The sequence below is a fragment of the Cydia pomonella genome, chromosome 3 (assembly GCF_033807575.1).
Source record: "Cydia pomonella isolate Wapato2018A chromosome 3, ilCydPomo1, whole genome shotgun sequence".
Taxonomy (NCBI): Eukaryota; Metazoa; Arthropoda; class Insecta; order Lepidoptera; family Tortricidae; genus Cydia; species Cydia pomonella.
Genome location: NC_084705.1, coordinates 24,500,846 through 24,521,964, shown reverse-complemented (window position 1 = coordinate 24,521,964; position 21,119 = coordinate 24,500,846). Strand labels below are relative to the sequence as shown.

At 37.9% G+C, this 21,119-nt stretch overlaps 1 protein-coding gene and 1 long non-coding RNA gene across 2 annotated transcripts; one reads left to right on the top strand and one right to left on the bottom strand.

The window, feature by feature from the left end:
• Positions 1–3,765: 3,765 nt before the first annotated feature.
• LOC133516375 (UDP-glucosyltransferase 2-like) lies at positions 3,766–15,858 on the bottom strand. The gene is made up of 6 exons (XM_061849283.1): positions 13,211–15,858; positions 12,492–12,711; positions 12,060–12,143; positions 11,716–11,851; positions 9,875–11,067; positions 3,766–3,991 (listed from the first exon to the last, which is right to left on the bottom strand). The coding sequence occupies exons 1-5, from the start codon at positions 14,018–14,020 to the stop codon at positions 10,785–10,787; spliced, it is 1,533 nt and encodes a 510-aa protein (XP_061705267.1). The 5' UTR covers positions 14,021–15,858; the 3' UTR covers positions 3,766–3,991; positions 9,875–10,784.
• A 3,105-nt stretch (positions 15,859–18,963) lies between these two features.
• LOC133516376 (uncharacterized) lies at positions 18,964–20,119 on the top strand. The gene is made up of 2 exons (XR_009799211.1): positions 18,964–19,163; positions 19,902–20,119. It is a non-coding gene; the product is annotated as an uncharacterized LOC133516376 (long non-coding RNA).
• The last annotated feature ends 1,000 nt before the right edge of the window (positions 20,120–21,119 follow it).

Below are 21,119 nucleotides of genomic sequence, written 5' to 3'. Positions count from 1 at the left end.
ATGTTAAATTACAACAACCAACATAAAAATTTACGCGATCGAAGTCGCGGGTAACAGTGATAGTAAATAACTGGAGAGCAAAGTTTTTTCAGTTGTAGTTTTAGTTTTTAATATTTTCCCTTTTTTAGCGTTATGTAGTTTTGTTTAAGGTAGTCTTATTTTTATATTCTTAATGCATCATAGAATTACATAAGTTAACACGAATTATGCGATCTATTACGCAAACGCGTTTCTTCCTATTTGTAATTCCCATACAATATGGATTCCACGCAAGTGGAGTTTACTACATTCCTGATCACACACATCCGTAATCGGTGACAGTGACAGTAATATTTGACGTATCTTAAAGTTCGAATCGGGCCATAACGGTTCAATGTAACTGTGGTGTACTACATTCGTGATTCCACACAGCCGTTAAATATTTTTTCTAATTAGGATTTCGTATACCAAAATATAATTGCGTACTTTTCATGTATGGGCTCCCAACTCAACTATAAGATTCGTTTCGATACGCTGTAGTCAAGTATAAAAAAATTAACAGTCACATACCGCCACGCTCCCATAGAAAAGACAAAACGGGGGCGGGGCACGGGGTCGTGCGTAGTCGCGCGTTTATGTATTTTGAACTACATTTTTGTCTATTGAGATATTTACCAATTTTCATTAATTATTTAGGTTTTATAGTAAAAAAAAGTTTTATTTTAGATGTCTTGCAGAAAAAATATTGTTTACAATAGTCATACTAGCTTGATTAGCTTTTCAATCTCGTACCTTACTTAGGCAGCTCAGCAAGTTTTGTTCCCTAAACACGGTACTCGACTGAAAAGCTCACGATTGTATAAAATATTATAACGCAATCCCTATTCGTGACTGGAATTGATCCCTAAAAAGATGAGTGTGTCGTTTTATTTGTGTAGGTATTGTGCTACTAAGAATTTACTGCTATTAAACCTGTAATTCGCTCATCCATATCCCATTCGAAAGGGTGTTCATAATCATTTACTAAAATAATTATACATACAGTTCATTCATCATCAACCAATTTACGAGGCAAACAATAATGGCATTATGAATTTGATTTGCGTTGTATGCAATTGGTAGCAAGCTGTGCATGGACTAATTAATAGCACTCGGGTTGATTGATTAAGATCAACATTTGGAGCACGTATTCAACCGAAGCAAGCACAATTAGGGGTTATTTTCGTTTCTACTTTGAGATATTATGAACAAATTCGTTTATCAAATGTTAATGCAATTTCGCTTTATCTACTACAGTTTACTTTATATAACTTGAAATAAATTGATTAACTATAAAATATTTCAAACTACTACATCTGTTACATCGATATAATACACAGCTTATGTATAATATAAGTTATTAATATTACGGATCTCCGTCAAGCCGTGTGAAACTGACTTTAAATCTTCATTTTCGAACGAGGTTATTACAGAAAGTAAACATAATACAAAGAATGTATTAATGATTGCTAGATAATTATAGTAGGAGTCACGTTCATTAATTACTTTGTTTTTAATTTAGCAAGTGTAGTATTTATACAGTTGAAAGCAGAAGAGTCTCGAAGCTAAAGTTGTATTACTACGGCTACGTTTTAAATTAGCTCAAGCAACTGTGACCCTTAACAGTTAAAAGGGTCATGGCTAGTTGGTTTAATATCGCTTGAGGTAAATTCAAGCCACGTCAAGCTGTTAAAGTGCTTCTATTAGGATTGTTGCTTTGTGAACGAAAGGCTAACAAAGCTCCAGTAACCTAGGGAACTAGAATAATTTACTTACACCGTTTCTAGCTATAATGAAGTCATGATAATAGAATCATAATGGTCTGCTTTGATATTGTTCGCTACAATAAATATAATTATATTCAAGAGTTCTTGGATCCTGACCTGACTGATCCTATGCGTACCTACTAAGCAATGATGTTCTTTATTTTATGGCATTAGTGCCATATGCCAAGTCGTTATCGACTTTAGAATTAAAATAAGTAAACGAAAAATGGACGCTCGCCAAGTTTAACGTTTAAGAAAAAACCTAATTAAAGAGTAACATATCTAGTAACTCTATATCGGCATTTTTACTTAAATAATCGGTCTTGTAATTTGAGTGATTTCATATATTTTTAACGTTAAAATGCAGTGAATATCACTCAAACCAAAACTCCTTTTTTAAGTATTAGGGTCTGATTCGAAGAACGATTAAGACACGTTTAAGATCATGGAAAAATCATTAAAAGATGGATAACTAAACGACATGTCAAAATTGACGTTTATTTCGATTCCGCTGTGATCTTAGTAAGATCTATCTACGATATTTCTAACGTCAAAGTGACATTAGTTATCCGAATCCAGCTGCTTCTGTCAATTATACGACATACAAACGATATCTAAATGATAATTTATTTAAACCAGAACTTATCGTTATCGTATCTCATTCTTCAAATCGGGCCGTAAGAGAAATAAACTGTAACTATAAAATGTCAAATATTTAAATAACAAAAAGGGTTTTGTTTTACTCCACACTGGATTAAATCTACTAACTTTATACGCTATTCGCTTTGAGCTGTAGCGTATCAAAGAGATGCAAACAAATGACATTTCACTTAAAAATATTACTTTTAGACGCAGTCAAAGATACGAACACTTTAGTGAACTGTATGCGCTCTAAAGCTCGGAACAGAAAAAGCAAATGCAGGCCTTTTATTTTATAGAAAACATAAATCAGGCTGGTCTATCCGTTTAAGTAGAGAATGGGAATAGAATTTATCCTTAGAACCGTACAATACAAACAATACGGTGGCTGCTGTGCGGCCATTTTTCAGAGCCCACCCTGCCATAGATCAGGGAACCGGTGCTCAGGTGTACACTTCCTTGCAAATTAAAGTACAAGTTGTGCATAAAATAAAATAATTGTGATGTTCTGCTTTTTAACGACGATCGTTTATTTCTTCCCGAGTTGCGTCGAATATTAGTTTCTGCTTATTATGCTTTAATAAATGTTTTGATTCCATGTAATTACTATCATAGGTAGGTAGGCAACACAAAATTTTCTTCCGATAACATTTGTTAATAAAGTTAAAAGAATTTGGGCTGTTATTTTGGTACGTAATCTCCGTATAAATCGCCACTATCGGGTATTTTTATAAAAGTATCTGAAAAATATGCATCGTTAAAAAAATTATTTAATACTATAGTCCTAAAAATATTAAATTTTCCTTATATTATCAATTAAATGACCAAAACATCCATATCTAAAAATTTTAGAAAATATAACCACAACTACAGTTAGTTAATAATTAATATAAAGATACATAAGAAAATACAAAAGAAAATTTACATTGCAAAATATGCACTGTTACGACGGGTCCCCCTTTTGAAGTGAAATAAGATAAACGTGGTTGAACCGTTAATTTCTACCGGATAGACCATGACAATATAACTAATCGCGAAATTACTGTATACTGTGACACTACAAAAGTAACGATACCGTTAGGCTTACTATTTTTTTCATTAAATAGGGGCACCTAGCATACAAAATAGGAATTCGGAAGAATGACAGCGAGATGCAGAGCATTGGACGATCTCGCAAATTATTATTTTAACTTGAACGCCGGTGTAGGTACATGAGGCTCGTCTTGAAGAAAGTAAATTTCTATCTCTAATTTCGTTGTTTTTTTTTTATTATTTATGGGCTATGGCTCACAATTAACAAGCATTTTTATTTTATTTTTCTCCAACTAAATGAAACGAATACTAAAATTGCAAGATATATATTTACTTACTGTTTGTATAAATAACAATTTGATTTTAAAACAATCACAGCAAGCCAACTTACAAAGAGGCGCTTAAAAAAGATGGTATGGTATGGTGGACTGTATGAATAAAAGGGAGGAATATACCTTTGATATTGTTTTAATAAATATTTACAATAAATAGAAAATCACATCAACGACACAACCAAATCAGTATAAAAAAGTAACCTGAAGTAATCCGAATGACAAATACTTTTTTTAAGTCAATTTTAAATTTGAATTTATAATAGACAAATAAGAAAAATAAGCCTGATGCTGCAAAGAGTGTGCAACATCCTGCCCCTCGTGCAGCTATGCACCAACTAACTTAAGTACATTAATAAAGGCTTAAGTGGTAAGTCTAATTAATTTTTTAAGGGGACGGCGTAGCGTACCCCCAGCCGTCGCAACGTCCACCACCCTGGTCACGCCATCCTTTCCAGGAAACATATTGGTTACCCTTCCTTTGGGCCACGTTCCGCGCGGCAGTGATTCATCCACTATTACCACCACATCTCCTATTTGAAGTTCCTGACCACGATCTCCTTTCACGTTGATTCGTGTTTGCATCGTTGGCAATACTTCACGCACCCAGCGTTTCCAAAAGTGGTCTGATAACCTTATTGCCTTCTTCCACTCTGAGCGACCGAACAGGTCACGGTCTTCTAAGGTCGATGGCAAGGTTTGATTTGATGGACACCCAATTAGGAAGTGGAAAGGTGTAAGGCTGGTTGGGTCCTCTGGGTCTGTGGACACGTGCGTCAGTGGGCGAGAATTCGCAATCGCTTCAGCTTCCATCAGCAGTGTCGTTAGTGTCTCCTCCTTGGGGAACCTTTCGTTAAGTGTTGCCTTCAGCGCCACCTTTACTGTTCTTACTAGACGCTCCCAACATCCACCAAAAGACGGTGCTGCAGCGGGAATAAAACTCCACTTGATTCCTCTAGTCGCTGCTTCTTCTTGAATGTCGTCTGAGTAGAATTGTCGTAGGATACGGTTTGCCCCAATGAAGGCGGTCCCATTGTCTGAGTAAATTGTATTTGGGATACCTCGTCTGGCAATGAAACGCCTCAAGCTCATTATGGCGGAGTCTGAAGAAAGGCTGTGTACCAATTCTAGGTGTAATGCCCTTGTTGTAAGGCATGTGTAAAGAGCCACGTAACGTTTTTCATGGCGGCGGCCCACAGTAACATTGACAGGGCCAAAATAGTCTAGGCCAGTAAATGTAAATGCCCGTTGGTGGTGAGCGAGCCTTTGAGGTGGTAGGTCTCCAGTGGCAGGGTTCATAGGCTTCGATTTGCGAATCTTGCACAGCAGGCATTTCTGAGCGACTGACCTGACTGTATCTCGGAGCCTCAGAAGCCAGAATCTTTGCCTTAGTTCATTAATGACGTATTCGTTATTAGCATGACCTGCTCGTCTGTGGTAAAACTGTACTAACAGCCGTGCGACTGGGTGACGACCATCAAGTAGTATCGGGAATCGTGATTCAGGATCGATGTCTTCTACAACTTTTATCCTTCCAGCCAGGTGAATTAAATTATCTTCTCCCAGAGAGGGCGATAGTTTGATGAGGCGGCTGTTTGAAGGAATCGGCTTTGAGTTGACGATGCTGTGGAATTCTTGAGAAAAGCTTTCCAGTTGGATCCGTTGTAAAATGTGCCTTTCAGCGGCTTTTATCAGGTCGGCATTCAAGGGAGTGTGAGTGGTGGACGCTGATGAACGACGCGAGCGGGAGAGAACCACTCCGCTATTTGATTTTGAATTTCGAATTGAGGCCAAAATACTACCAAAAATTGCCGCAGCTTGATGTACCCGAGCTGTGGCACGTAAAAAACGAAGCCAGTCACTAAAATGTTCAAAATTTGCCGTGACTGGAGTTGGCAAAACAGTATTGACTGAAGTCAGTCCTACCAACTCGTTTTGTTGACATTTAAGTTCTTCGCGAACTGGTGTGACATTAAGTGGCTCTATGGGCCAGTCCTCTGGGGACTTTAAAAGAAATGATGGGCCAGAGAACCACCTATGCGAAGTGGTCAAATCAATTGGACGAAGTCTAGTTGCGTCATCAGCTACATTTAAGTCTGTCGGTACCCAGTGCCAGTCTTTGACAGCAGAATTTTCGTAAATTTCGCCGAGGCGATGGGCAACGAAAGGCTTAAAAGCTCGTGCATCACTACGCAACCATTGGAGTACAGTCATCGAGTCAGTCCAAAAATATGTACGCGTTGGTTTTCGTCGATGACTGTCCTTGATGACAAGTGCGATTCGGGAAGCTATCAAAGCGGCTTGCAGTTCCAGACGCGGGATAGACATTGGTTTCAAAGGAGAGACCCTTGTTTTGCTTGCGATGAGAGTGAGCTCGACCCTACCGTCAGGGTACACCAAACGCCAATATGCAACGCAGGCGTAGGCAAGCTCACTTGCATCTGCAAGAACGTGCAATTCTCGGTAGGAAGGCTCCGAGCCTCTTATCTTTGAATACCAACGCGGGATCTTTAACGAAGAAACCTTTGAAAGGTCTTGAAACCATTCAAACCACTTAGATGCTTCAGTCTGTGGGAGCTCGGTATCCCAATCTATGTTAGATCTCCAAGTTTGTTGAAACAAAATTCGTCCCTTAACAACTATAGGCCCTAAAAGACCCAGTGGGTCGTATACGCGCATGACATGTGACAGAACCTTTCGTTTTGTTAGTGAAGTAGGAACAGTTTCAATTAAACCTGTGCGGAACCCTAAAATATCTAGGGCAGGATTCCACGCTATGCCTAGGGCTCGGATGCTGTTGGCAGATTCACCAAGATCGATTTCCAACGGCTGAGCAGCTCTAAGGTCATCGGGGACAAGATTAAGAGCCTCTCGCTCATTGGAGATCCATCCTCGCATCTCAAAGCAGGCGGCGTTGTGCACGGTAATAATATCTGCCGCTAGCTGAGCAGCTTCGTCGACGCCATCTTGTGAATCGATGTAGTCATCCATGTAGTGGCTAAACAAAATGGCGTCCACAGCTTTCGGATACAAATCAGCATGTTCAAGAGCGTTTTTATTTTTAATAAATTGGGCAATAAAGGGGCTACAGCAGGCACCAAAGATGACAGACGTCATTCTGTACTCTTTAATGGCAATCGTCTTATCGGGTCTCCACAGAAATCGAAAAGCGTCCCTATCTTGCTCTTGAACGCGCACCTGAGGAAACATCTCTTTGATATCTGCGGTTATCCCAACACGACTTTCCCGAAAACGAAACAAGACCTTAAGCAAAGGTTGGAGCAGGTCAGGACCCGATAGCAGTAAGGAATTCAGGCTGACTCCCTCATTTCTGGCTGCCGCATCATGGACTACTCTAACCTTTCGTTTTTGAGGGTGATAAACGCCGAAATGTGGAAGGTAGAGACGTGTGTTGTCAGAATTTTTATTGTGCTGCGCGTAGTAAGTATCTGGCGCACATTCCTCTGCGTAACCTTTTGCTATCATATTGTTAATAAATGCGTTGTACGCCTTAGCGAACTCGACCTCTTTGCACATGCGTCGTTCCAAACTTAAAAAACGTGACATCGCTTGTGGGTAACTATCAGGGACACGCTGTATACCGTCACGCCAAGGCATGCCTACTTCAAATCGACCAGTGGGCAGTCGTTTGGCAGTTGTTTCCAAAATGTCAACTGCGCGCTGGTCTTGTTTGCTATGCAATGTTTCAGTTTTAGTGATTCCTATAGAGTCGAGTTTATATTGTTCTTTGATTAAAGACTCTAAATTCTCATCATTAAATTTGTCGGCGTGTGTGTAATTAATAAATTCAACTAACTTCGTTTTGCTAGAAACAACGCCATACAAAGTCCAGCCTAGTGCTGTCAAACAAGCGGCTGGCTCGTTGATTCTACCAATACGGACGTCACGGGCGATTGACAAGTGCCAATGTTCGGCTCCTATTAAAATAGTCGGTGTAGCGTCTTCATATGTTAGAACGTCGGCTAAGTCAGCCAAATGTGAAAATGATTCAAGCGATTCACGATTGAGTGACTGTGTCCGCAAACCTAAAGTATCCACGCACCGAGCGTTTCTCACTAAAAACGTTTCCTTTGTATACCTACCCTTAATTTCAAAATTGACATATGATATAGTAGTCTGACATTGGAGTTGGCACACACCATTCACTGTAATGGTCTCTGTTGGCCCAGTCGCCCCTATGCGCGTGGCAATACTGGAATCTATAAGGCTCGCAGTGCTCCCGTCATCAAGGAACGCGTACACGTTACAGGATCCAGTAGGGCCCGCGACAGTGACAGGTATGATCTTTAGATGGGCGCGCGGGCGGAGAACTAAATTTACGTTCGATTTTTGTGTGCCGGTAGAGGTAGTGGACACTATTACCTTGTCGTCGGTAGGTTGGTAACAAGAAGTATGTGGCGTATTGTTTTCAACATTAATTGAATCATCAATGTCATTGTTTGTTGTCTGATCGTGAATAACGTTGACAAGCGGAGCCGACGATTGCTGTTGGTGGAGAAGCGCGTTATGACGAAAGGGGCAGCCGTTAACGCCGCACGGCTTCACCCGGCACGCATTCCACTTGTGTGGACTAGCCCTTAAACACCTATAGCAAACTTTTGCTTCACGTAGCCACTGCCAACGTTCATCGACAGATACAGATTTAAATTTTGAACAATCCTTAATATTGTGATCATTTTTACAAAATACGCAGGTTTGTTTTTTAGTTCGACCGCCTATATTTGACGATCTTGACTGCATAATAGTATTGTGAACGCTTTCACGCTTTAATATTTTCTCGGTAATGTGTTGCGGTTGTGTAGCACTAAACTCTGGTGACAACCCGAAACGAATGTGTTGATCAAACTCGCGTTTTAAAAAATCGGACAAAATTTCAAGCTTAGGACGCCCTGTGGCATCTAGTGTGGCGAAGTCTGTCCACCGAATTTTCATTGTAGGGTTAAGTTTCCCTAATACAGCGTGAAATAGTTCAGGAGAATACAAGTATTCCAAATGGTTTAGCAACTTTATTGTAGAAATGGAATTGCGTACCTTATTAGAGAGTATTCCTAGTTCTTTCAAGTCGTTACTCAGGCGCGGAAGGTTTTTTAATGAATTGACCTCTTTATAGACGATGAGCTCGGGGCGGGCGAAGTTGTCCTCGAGAGCGCGCATGACCTCTTCTGGGTCCTCCGTGGACATCAACAGTGCCGCAACAGCGTCTCGCGCGGGGCCGCGGAGCGCATTATGGAGCCGATTAATATTATCTAGAGGAGAAAAGTTATTTTTTGTAACATTGTAGATACGTTTAAATTGTAACCATTGCAGCGTGTTACCCAAAAATTGAGGTAATTCCAGTTTTTTTACACTGGAAGCTGAGGCGAGAGCCTTCGCTGCGGCCGCGGTATCAGCTACCGCTTGCAAGAGAACAGGTTGGCCAAGCTCCGTGGGAAAGAGCGGGGGCATATAGCCGGCCGCCTCGGACGCTTTGGCGACGTTTGCAGGTTCTGATTGGCGATTGAGGGGGTTAATAGGGAATGCAGATACCCGGGTGGCCGTCGGTGGTGGTACCGTGAGGCCGGGAGATGGAACAGAGAAACGTTGCTCGCATCCTACTGCAGGGGTGTCCTTATTAACACAAGTGTCAAAATCGTGATTTTCTATCCATTTTTTGGTTCTATCTACGCTCACCCGTGTAGAACTCCGATGACTAGCGCGGCTACTGTTGGCGTCAGCGTCGATAGCCTGGAGCTCAGCTTGTAGCTCGCTCTCCTCAACCTGCTGCTGCAACTCCGCGAGGTGACGTTCACGCTCGCGCTCACGTTGGGCGAGCTCCTGCTCTCGTTCCAAGCGGCGGCGCAGGGCGAGCGCTTCAGCTGTAGCTTTTTGTGCCTTTACGGTGGCCGACGAACGGGACGATTTGCTATACGCCGTTTGTACGCTAGGTGCGCTAGGTGCCCTATCGCCTGGCGGAACAGAGCTGTGGGGCTGCGGAGGTGCTAAGTCGGTGTCAGGATTAGCTGACATAATTTTACTTTTGCTACGGGTGATCATACGATGAGAACTACGTGAATATATGAATGTAACCAAAGAAAGAAAATGAAATGTAAACACGAAAACGTAACTGTCAAACTAAATAGGCACTGAATAAATGAGGTGAAGGACCAATAAAAAAGATGGTATGGTATGGTGGACTGTATGAATAAAAGGGAGGAATATACCTTTGATATTGTTTTAATAAATATTTACAATAAATAGAAAATCACATCAACGACACAACCAAATCAGTATAAAAAAGTAACCTGAAGTAATCCGAATGACAAATACTTTTTTTAAGTCAATTTTAAATTTGAATTTATAATAGACAAATAAGAAAAATAAGCCTGATGCTGCAAAGAGTGTGCAACAGCGCTTAATTAAAAATTTGTATGTAAGATTGATCATAGGCGCCTATTTTTTTCAAATTATATATTATACACATTCCAAACTATCCAATAATCATTCAACATTACCCCTAGTGTAAATAAATTCGATTTCGAAACGTGACGTACGCGTTTGCGTTTAGTCTCATTTTGTATGTGATTTAGAAGAGCGCGCCAAGCGGGACGTTTTGGAAACTCAAAATCCTATACAAAACGAGACTTAACGCAAACGCGTTCGTCACGTTATGATGTCGATTAAATTTACACTAGGGGTACTGTTTACTGTTTTCTCGCGCAATAAATTCTAAGTTATTTATAAAAAAACATTTACTCACAAACACACACGATTATATATATGTTCTTGCAGATTTTTCAAAGTCAGTTTTTGCTATTATGCTTGGCTCAAGTGAGGAAATTGTAAACATTTATGTAAGTCACGTATATCTCGTCAGGTTAATTTACATATTCCAATGTATGATTGAGTTATTACGGTTTTATGCTTGTAATTAGGCTCATGTTATTACAAATACAAAGCATGCAAGTTTTTTAAAACTTAAATTCAATAAAATCTGAGCTCAGTCTTTTTTCGACTTGCTCCTAAATAACTTTTTAACCAATTTCACGAATACGTATAAGGTCCAGACAAGAATGAATAAGGTAGTTACTAGGATGGCAAGTAAAGTTGCTATAAGGGGTAATTCAAGGTACTCCACCCATCCCATGTTGGCTGCTGGGGCCCGCAGATGGCGCGCGCCACCGTGCCGCAACACGTGCTCCGTCCACCACACCGCGCGCTCCAGTGCCGACATCGGCTGGTCCGCCATTAACGTACGGAGTTTCAACACGTTTTGACGGTAGCTGAAAAAATGCACGCATAATACAATTTCAAGAGGCAGTACTGCTTCAGGTCTAACAGGCCAATTCGAACGTGCACTGACATTGAATGACCGCTACCTGATATGATTACAATAACATTATAATAGGGTCAGTCTACGAACATTTCATTCCCTTGGGCAGACCTATTCACAAATTCCCAGGAAATCCAGAATATTCTGGGATTTTATGAATAGATATAGGCAGGGGAATGAGATGAGATAAGCAGAGAGAGAGAGAGTGCACGCTCGAATTTGCCTGTAAGTAGTTGACCAAATTGATATTTATGTAGTGCGGCTTTATCTTTGGAGAGTAGTTAATAGGTAATTTTTATTTTAGGTTACTAGTTTCCACTTTGTGAAAACTAGTTCTGACTGACAAATCCTAGTTAAAACTAGTTTTCTTTCAGGCGTTACGGAAAACTAGTTTTAACCAGTGAAAGCGCTGTTTCACAAAGGTGTTTCAGAAAACAAGTTTTAACTAGAGAGAACAAAGCACTCCCTGCCGTTACCGTGGGTAAGGTGTTCAAGATGCTTGCAGCATTTCCACATTCGACATTGGATCAGTATGGACAGCATTATTTTAACAGTGATTATTTTGATATAGGACGGTATTTTACTTTTTTTGACTCACCTGTCATCTCCTAAAACTTTCATAATTGTGTTATAAAACTCTTCTTCAGTTAATTTCTCCATTATCAGCTTCTCTCCAATCTTGTGTTGTATGTACTTCTCCGTATTGAAGAACTGATCCACCAATATGGGTATACCTGTGTACAAATCATTGCTTGTGTAAAAGTGAATATCGAAGCAAAGTTATAAAGAAATTTCATTTTTCAATTCATAATAATTGAACTGGAACAATAAAAAAATGTTTTGTTTTTAAATGTTCAGTGAAAGACCTAGTCTTTTACGAATTCAAATCTCAGCTTCTATTACGAAAAAGTATCAAAGCAATGTTCGTCAATTTACTCTTACCTATCAAAGGTACGCCTGCAGCAATTGCTTCGTCTGTTGACTGCATCCCTCCTTGAGTGATAAATAACTTAATTTTTGGATGCCCTGAAATCATTAGGTGATTAATTGCTGATGCCTGTATTATTTGATGTGTACCGTCTTTGTTGGTTGTTAATGTTTGGTTGTAATAGCCCCCATTATTAACAAAAGTTACAAATTAACTATGTATATATGCCAACCATATGAATCTTTACAACGAAGTTAAGCTAGCGAAGAACGAATAGATATAATAATGAGGTATATTACGAGTATCTTAACTGAAAATAAAATATATTTTTGTTCTGAATACTGACATTTGTACCAAACTAAACTGCCTCAAAGTCCACCCTACATTCCAAAATCCAAAAAGCCCCATAAATAATTCAAACCACTCAATCCTTACTATAATCTTACTTAGCAAGTCGTTTTGCGGGACCCACTTAACTATTCTCACATTACTGGGTCTCCCAGGTACGTCGTCGGCATCCCATTTGCATAGAACGTCGTAGGGTAATTTCGAGAACACGTTTAGTAACAAACGGATCTTGTCTTCGGCGAGAGTGGACGGGTTGAAGTTAGTACCGAAACTGACGTAAATCACCCCCTTGGATGTGTCGAGATAGGATTTGAGGTCCTGCAAATGTTAATGTAATATTATATGATTGATTGGGATTAAATATTTAGATCTATTTGCAAGTCTATTTTGCTATGATAAATATAATATATGACTATGACTGAGTATAATTTTTGATCAATGTCATGTAATGGTGTAGCCTCCGCTATTAGAGGGCTTGATAACTTTTTCTTTAGTAGGTTTAATAATGATACCTATCTATTTCAGTTTACAATGTTATCGTATTTTTATATCTAATAAATAATATCAATTCATTCTTTGAACTTGACTTTCATTTCACTTTGAAGCATATAACGATATATATGATTCTTTATTTTTCATTGCTATTTTTTTTTAAATCAAAGCCTTAATATACATGCAATACCAGTAATATAAGTTTTATAGGCTACATGTAGATAAGTGAATCGCAGTTAATGCTGACATTTAAACTATTTCTCCCATCTTATATTTATATACCTACACTCTTAAATCTAGATAATTAAATGGATACCAAACTTACATTTGGAAGTTCTTTTACAGGTTGCATGTGTAGTCCACCTAAATACACCACACTTGGAGGCACGGGCCGGTTTCCTTCCCAAGTGGGGTTTGTATTTACAAAAAGCATATCTATGTTATCCTCCAACTCAGATAAATTTGGTGTATCCTCTCCAAAATATTTCTTGAGCGTCCTATTCACATCATCAACATAATTAGCATATGCGAACCTTAACACTAACTCGATTATTACTTCTAGAATTTTATCTAAAATTGATAAGTCTCTTAACTTTTGTCTATACAACTCAGGATATAAAAACATATGTGTTGGAGCTCCCATGGAATCATAATTTACTCTTGACCCATAGAATGAACTCATTTGTATAACAGGTGCTTTATATTTATACGCAAAACCTAAAGCTGTTGGCACGCAGGCTTCAGCTATAACCAAGTCAAACTTTTGATCTTTAGCTATAAATTCTTTAACCTGAGGGGTTTCAACTTCAACCTTTACTACGTCGACCATCATTTGGAGAGCTGTCGTCAGCATCGTATACGGCGCTGCCCCTGCTAGGGAGTCAATCATTGCGTTCCAAGTTTTATATGAAACATCATGTACATCAATTTCTGTAAAATTTGCTTGTGCTTTTCCATTTTTGAATGCTGGATCAGTTGTTATTACTACAACTTCATGCCCCCTTTTAGCCAATTCTGTTGTTAGCGATCTGAACACGACCTGGTGACTGATGGATGGTATTGGAAACACTCCAAGTATCCGCGCACTTTCTATTACATTTGTTAAACACAAGAACAAAATAAATTCACGTAACATTTTGCAGCTAATTAAATCAACAAAGCATTACGGATGTGGATGATAAACTGATCAATTAACACACTGATTGATCCTGTTTATATCTTTTTCAAATGGACATATGCACGATATGATATTTGGCTTATCATTATCGAGTATGTACTGATGATAAGATTTCGGTCATGTAACTGTAAATCAGTTTTTATCATGAAATCGGACCGGTACTGGTACGGTCATATCATACTTTTAATACAAGTATATAACATACATACAATATTCTGACCATATTTTTAAATACAATCTAATTTATTGACCTACGCATGCAACTAACTCTATACCTACGACATCAATAATTATTTGTTTTACAAGGGGGCAAAGTGGTTGTTTAACCGCTCGTGTTAATATCTGTCGTGCCGAGCAAGCGAAGGATTCCGAAATTGAACCACGAGCGTAGCGAATGGTTCGAGAAGTGAAATCTTGAGCATTGCGAGGGTTTCAAGGCACGAAGGTTAAACAAACTTTGCGTCCGAGTGAAACAGAACACTTTTCACACCAAAGCAAGGAAACTACTAACTAAGAAATACCAAAAAACCACCAAATTAAATCAAATCCAAATGAGCGTAATAAAAAATGTACTTATCATTCAAAATCATCATTTAAAAGTCAATTCTACAAGCTAACATAACGAAACAACTCAAAATTTGCATCTTATTACTTTGCCCCACATGTGGATAAAATGCAACTTTCTCATTCGTTTTTGAACAATAAAGAGGGCCTCTAACAGTTGGTGTGGTGAACAATTTTTATTTCACAGTGATTTTATTCCATTTGCAGACACAAAGTATTACAACTTTTTATTCATTTAGTTCGATTAGCAACACTTGTTATTCATTTGGTTTAGTACAAACAAAGCCCTCATAATTTCTGCCTGCGCCATTTTCCATCGTCTGTGTTCGCCGCTTCTTGTTGGTGAGTCAATTTACCCACTATAAAAGATCTAAAACCAAGTTTAATTATTTAAAATGTCTTTGTTCCATAAACAACAATAGTATCTAACAATCAGAACTATTTATTACCCAAGAAAACCCGGGTATTGGACAGTTTTGACCGTATTAAAAAAAAAAAAAAAATGTAATATTGTTTTTCTACAATCGGGCTAATTTTCGTATATTTGAAAGAAAGAAATTGCTCCCCACTGGCCCACTTTGATTAACTAACCCGTATAGTTCAGCGATAGCTCAGATCATAGAAGGTGCTACTACTTACTTCTTATATCTATGAGCGGTAGGTAGGTACTTAAGTAGGTAGGTTTAAATTAAAAATTACATTTTTAATGATTCGTGTCTATTTGGCGGAACTCTTAATTAGCCTGAAGTATTAAACAATTAACTGTTGCTTTAGTATTTACATAGATTAAATTAAGCGAACAAGTCAAATATTTGAAGATAAGCAAATGACTGAGAGAGATGCGATTATGAAATGTTAGTTAAATTACACGATTAAAAGCGTCTATTGTTCTGGAAGGATTATAATTAATACCAAGCTATTGAATATTTAATTACGAACCTATCTTTGATTTTGCATGACACCCGTCCGATTTTAATCAAGTTATCTTAAAGTTAAATGAATAAGTTGTGCACTTAACTGATTTGATAAGGGTGAGCTGTATAATAAAGGACGATGAACTATGGCAGAAACGCCATAAAATCTGACATGCTAAGTTTCCTGATAAATTTTAACGATACAAATACAAGTAAATATAAGTTGATAACACCAATGTTTTAACAACATTGTCAAAATCAACTTATCAGATGTTTTATGTGCCTAGTCACTCAATAAAGTCTCCCACGCTGTACAAAGTTAAATCAAGCAGCCACTTGCGTAGCCTAATGCCAAATACTACGGTGGCGGTGGAAACTGCATATCTGATATAAAGAGATGGCCTATTGTTTTACCGTGCCTATAATAGTATATTATGATACAAGTGTGCTAAGTTAACGCCTAATTAAGATATACATCTGGAGCATCGCTTTGTATGGGTGTGAGACGTGGACAATGAGGCAGAAGGATAGGAAACGCTTGGAGGCTTTTGAGATGTGGTTGTGGAGAAGAATGGAGAGAATAAGTTGGACTGAGAAAAAAACGAACGAGGAAGTGCTGCGAATTGTTGGAGAGAGGAGACACCTACTGAGGACCATAGAGAATAGACGAGGAAAAATGATAGGTCACTTGATAAGACACGACACATTCTTTAAAACTATTTTGGAAGGCAAGATCGAAGGTAGAAGAGGAAGAGGAAAACCACGAGCAAGTTACACGCAACAACTAAAAGGAAAAGCAAATGTTGTGTCTTACAGGGACCAAAAGAACTTGGCCGAGGACCGCGAAAACTGGCGTCTACTCCACCGACAAGAGCCATGCTCTTAAATGATGATGATGATGTGCTAAGTTGGTCATTACACATGAGGCGATATTGTGCGCGCGACCAAAAAGAAGACTCCCTTTCCATGCATATTATTAGCAATCAGTTACCTTCTTAACTCAGTCGGATAATATAATGAAAAAGCACGAGTGTTGTAATATACTGAAAAAGCACGCGTGTTTAATATCTAGGATTATGAGCCAAAAATCGGTGGAATAAAAACGTCGTTTTGAGCAAGTGTGTTGAAAAATAATAGTTATACGCCAAGACGAGCAAACCTAAGCGCAAGGGCACATTATACCTTTTCTCGAAGTGCTTCGTCGTTTTTTTGAACCCTCATAACTTGGGTTTTGATTATACCAGATAAACAAAATTCACGGGGTATGATTTCAATAGTGGACTTATTAAGCATATGAAAATTCAATTGCATAGCTCTTACACTTTAGATTTTATTAATATCTAAAAAAACCCGAAAACCTGACTCACTCATTCACTGATGATCATTTAAAAACTTGAAACTTTTAGCCCCTAAGGGGGTGAAAAGGGAGGGGGTAGAATTTTGTATGGGGAATCAATAACCGCTGAACTGATTTAGTTAAAATTTGGCATGTAGATAGTTTTTGTTATGGAAAAGTATAAAGAGTAATTTTCTACCCCAAAGTCAACCCGTAAGGGTGAAAAGGCGCTGGAAAAGGGCGTTAGGGGAGAAAAGGGGAGAATTGCAGTTTGTATGGGGAATCATAAAAAAGAAGATTGTATAAAAGACGCCCCCAGAATCCCAGATACGTATTTCGGGATTTTTAATAATTAGTTACCTTGGTCAAAATATATGGCTTGGCCGTTTCGCTACCGTCACATGAACGTAAGATGAAAAGGCTGTAGATTTTGTAAAGTTAGGGCTTGTAGAGTTAGATACTTGGCTTTACAAGAGATATGATAACTTTTTTGGCAGTGCGAGCCTGATGGTTTTTTCTTGGCAATACCTACGAGTATTTTACATGAAAATGTTTTTGGTGTGAAATTTATTTTACAAGAGACACAAAGTTGTTGTTTAACTGCTCGATCTAAGAGCGTCAGCGAGTGGTTCAGAAAATGAAATCTTGAGCGTTGCGAGGGTGAAACAAATTTTGCCCCGAGTAAAATACAAACTATTTCACCACACCAACCCGAAGAAAATATTAACTGTAAGATATCAAACAAAATCAAGCCAAATCAAATCCAAATGAACGTCATTAAATATTTATCACACAAAATCATAATTTTAAAGTCAACTCTACCTGGTTAGCATTAAGAAACAACGCCAAGTTTGCATCTGATTACTTTGCCCCACATGTGGATAAAATGCAACTTTCTCATCAGGTTTTGAACAATCAAGAGAGCCTTTACCAGCTGGTGCGGTTATTATATAATTTTATATGTTCGGTTCGATTCTCTAGTCTCTGGTCTGCAGACAACTCATATCAGTTTTTCGATTAGACAACATAGAAATTAATATAGCAAGTGTTCTTATGATAAGCGATGTTTTAATAGTACATTACAGTACATATGGTGTTACTTTACCGCACTAGTGCGAAAATTAGCATATTATGTTACTGTGTCGAACATTTAAAGGGCCATATGTACTGTAAAACGATGTACGATACATGTGCGAATAGGTAATTCGCAACTCGTGTCCATTTAAAACACTCCCTTCGGTCGTGTTTTATTATATCGACATTACTTAAATAGGTCGTCATACAAAACGGAGGTATGATAGCTCGTCAAAGCCACAGTACAAAACCTATTTTTTATCAATCGCTATTTATGTTTGTTTCTTCTCACGCCGCTTATCGCATATTCCTGAAATTCGCCAAAAATACGACTAACCTCACTTCGTTGAGCGAGTCACAGATGTTCGATTGTGTTGAAATGAAATTCTGCCGTCAGTTCGCTTCACATTTTCTATGTACGTGTCCGGAATAAAGGCCGCAACGCAGCGAGTTGGTTTCCTAGTATTGCAAGGGAATATTTAATAAATAAAAAAAAAAACAAAAACGGGTCAGCTGTCAATGATGCAAAGCAATTACAAGTAATTGAATGTAAAATTTCACTTAGAGCTTTTATTGATTTTAACAGAAAATAATACCGCTGCAATGTACATAGAAGATAACTGATAAGCAATGCTAAGTATAGTTATTAGTGTGTTTAAATAACTGCGTGTATGTCCAACATGTAAAATCATTTTTGATATTAAATAAATGGTTATAACAAAAGCTCTGTAAGCGAAAATTAACGCACAAAACTGAAACAAAGTAGCTCGGATAGCAAGATCAAATAAAAAACAATAGTGCACGTGCCCAAATGAGAAGGCCGAAGGCCGACCTCCGCATAAGGCTGAAAGCGCGGAGCGTCCGACGTGTGCACGCTTTCCGCAAAACTTCCCCAAGTATTTTAATAGCGAAGGCCAAAGAGAGAGCTGCATGAATGTAGTACTCAAAGACGGAACAATCGTACAGGTACTTAATCAATCAATAGTACAAGTCCCATTGCGGCGGTGTGCCAGATACAGCCTAATCGAATTTTTTTTCTTCAGTCCGACTCAACCCAAGCGAAACGAAAGGCGCGCTTCTGGCCTTCGGCCCTACGCGGTGCTCGGCATTTGGCCTTAAAATTTGAAAACTCTGCAAATTGACTGTTGTTATTTGTTGGCATTGAATAAATAAAGTGTTTCCATGCAGCCGTTGCTAAATAAGTTAAACATAGGTAACGTAACGTTTGATTTTACTCCCCATACATTTTCATGTCCCGGGTATATATATGAAAATCGATTCTTAAGAAATAAACTCCAAAATTGTAAATATGTATTTGGAAAAGTTATATACCGCCTTTTTAATTACCTTACAAAATGTTGAACTGGCAATTATCGTAACAAGAATGTTAGCTATTTACGTATTTAAAAAAATCTTTTATCATTTTTACTATTTTGTTTTCTAATTGTCAATGAGTGGTAGTATAAAAATCTGTCGCATGAAAATCACAGTTTTTTTTATTGTCTTCTGTCTTGTATGAATCCCACCGTCGGACTGAACCACTGGTAGAAATAAATACACTGGCTAGATAGAGTAAAAAACATTGCTGTCGTTTACGCTCTGTCAGCGGTTTTGTCTATTTTTTGTCACTTGTTCCAAAAGCCACTGCCAGGCACATATTTCACCACGCTGACAATCCACACCTGACACTGAAAATTGTACGTGCATTTCTGGGACGATAAGCATCATTACTTATATAGTATACAAAAGTGAAAGTAAAAGTATCTACACATATATTTACTCTCTGCGATGCCCTCAAAATCCGTAAATAATAGCCATCATTAAGATCTGAAATTTTTTTGTAACTGCTTCATTGTTACATCAAAATCGATTTCGAAGTTATGGTGGAATAAAGAAACTCACATACATACAAACATGAATCCTGAAAACAATACTCTCTTTTTTTGGGCAGTCGTCGTGTAAAAAAGCAATTCGATGGAGCGATAAAGATATCTCAGAGATGCCACCTCATATCCGCGAGTTCCACCAAGAGAGCAACGATGCCCCAATATGAGGTTCGTGAATATATCATAGATAGTTTATAATATGTGTAACATATCCTTCATTTCTCAATAGCTATGTATCTTTTATAAAAATGTAATGTTGTTCTATAAAGTTTAGTTTTGTCAAGTACTCGTTTTTGCAAGAAAAACTTCTATGTTTAAGTACCTACTTATTAGGGTTTATTTTACACAGCGACTTGTTAATTCGACCCGCCAATTCATTCGTTCAGTATCAGAAAATCCTGCACGTATTTTAAACTGGAAAAGTCTGGAAGGTAAATTACTGATTTAAATTTAATGAAAAAGTCGTGCTTGGGAAACGTCTGGGATGCAGCCGTGCGGAAAGTTAACTGAATTAGGCAATTCTGATTGGATTGTATTGGCGATCAGTTTGTTTAGTACTGAGCACTATCAGATTAAATAAATATAATGACAAGTTTGAGGAAAATTATTATTTTGAAATTGGATCAATGTTGAGCTAAACTAACAAGTATTTAACTATTTAAAGGTGTTTGAAATTAGTTACAAAACTAGAACCTAGGATTTCGTAAATAGAATGAGTACCGAAATAATACTCTCTCCCATAGAGGACAAGATTTTTTTTTTTATGTCTAATGCTCTACTATTTTACTTGAATGTTAAACAAGTGGTGTATACGCTGCTAAATACTGAATGCTGTTCACTCCAGCTCATGTAACCTAATTTTTAAAATAAGTTATGATTCAGACACGTTCATGTAAATAATGAAATAAACAGCTATCATAAGAGTCAAGTAAATTAAAGTAATTGTAAGCCACAATAATAATAATAATATACTTAGTAATATACACATAAATTATTTTTCTTCTTATTATCTGAATGGGGCTTTAATAGTTCAAGCTCTGTTTCAATTTCATGAGATTTGCCCGGCTGTAGCTGCTGTTGAGGTTAAATATATCATTTCCACAGAAAAGGAAAAACAAACGCTTACTCCGTTTTTCATAAGCCACAATATAAATAAATACAAGGCTGTATAACATTTTAACAAAATTTAATGAAGTCCCATTCTCTTAACAACAATATTACTATTAAAAATAAAATGTAATATTAAGGCTAGTTCAATAATAAAAACTTCATTTACTGAAATT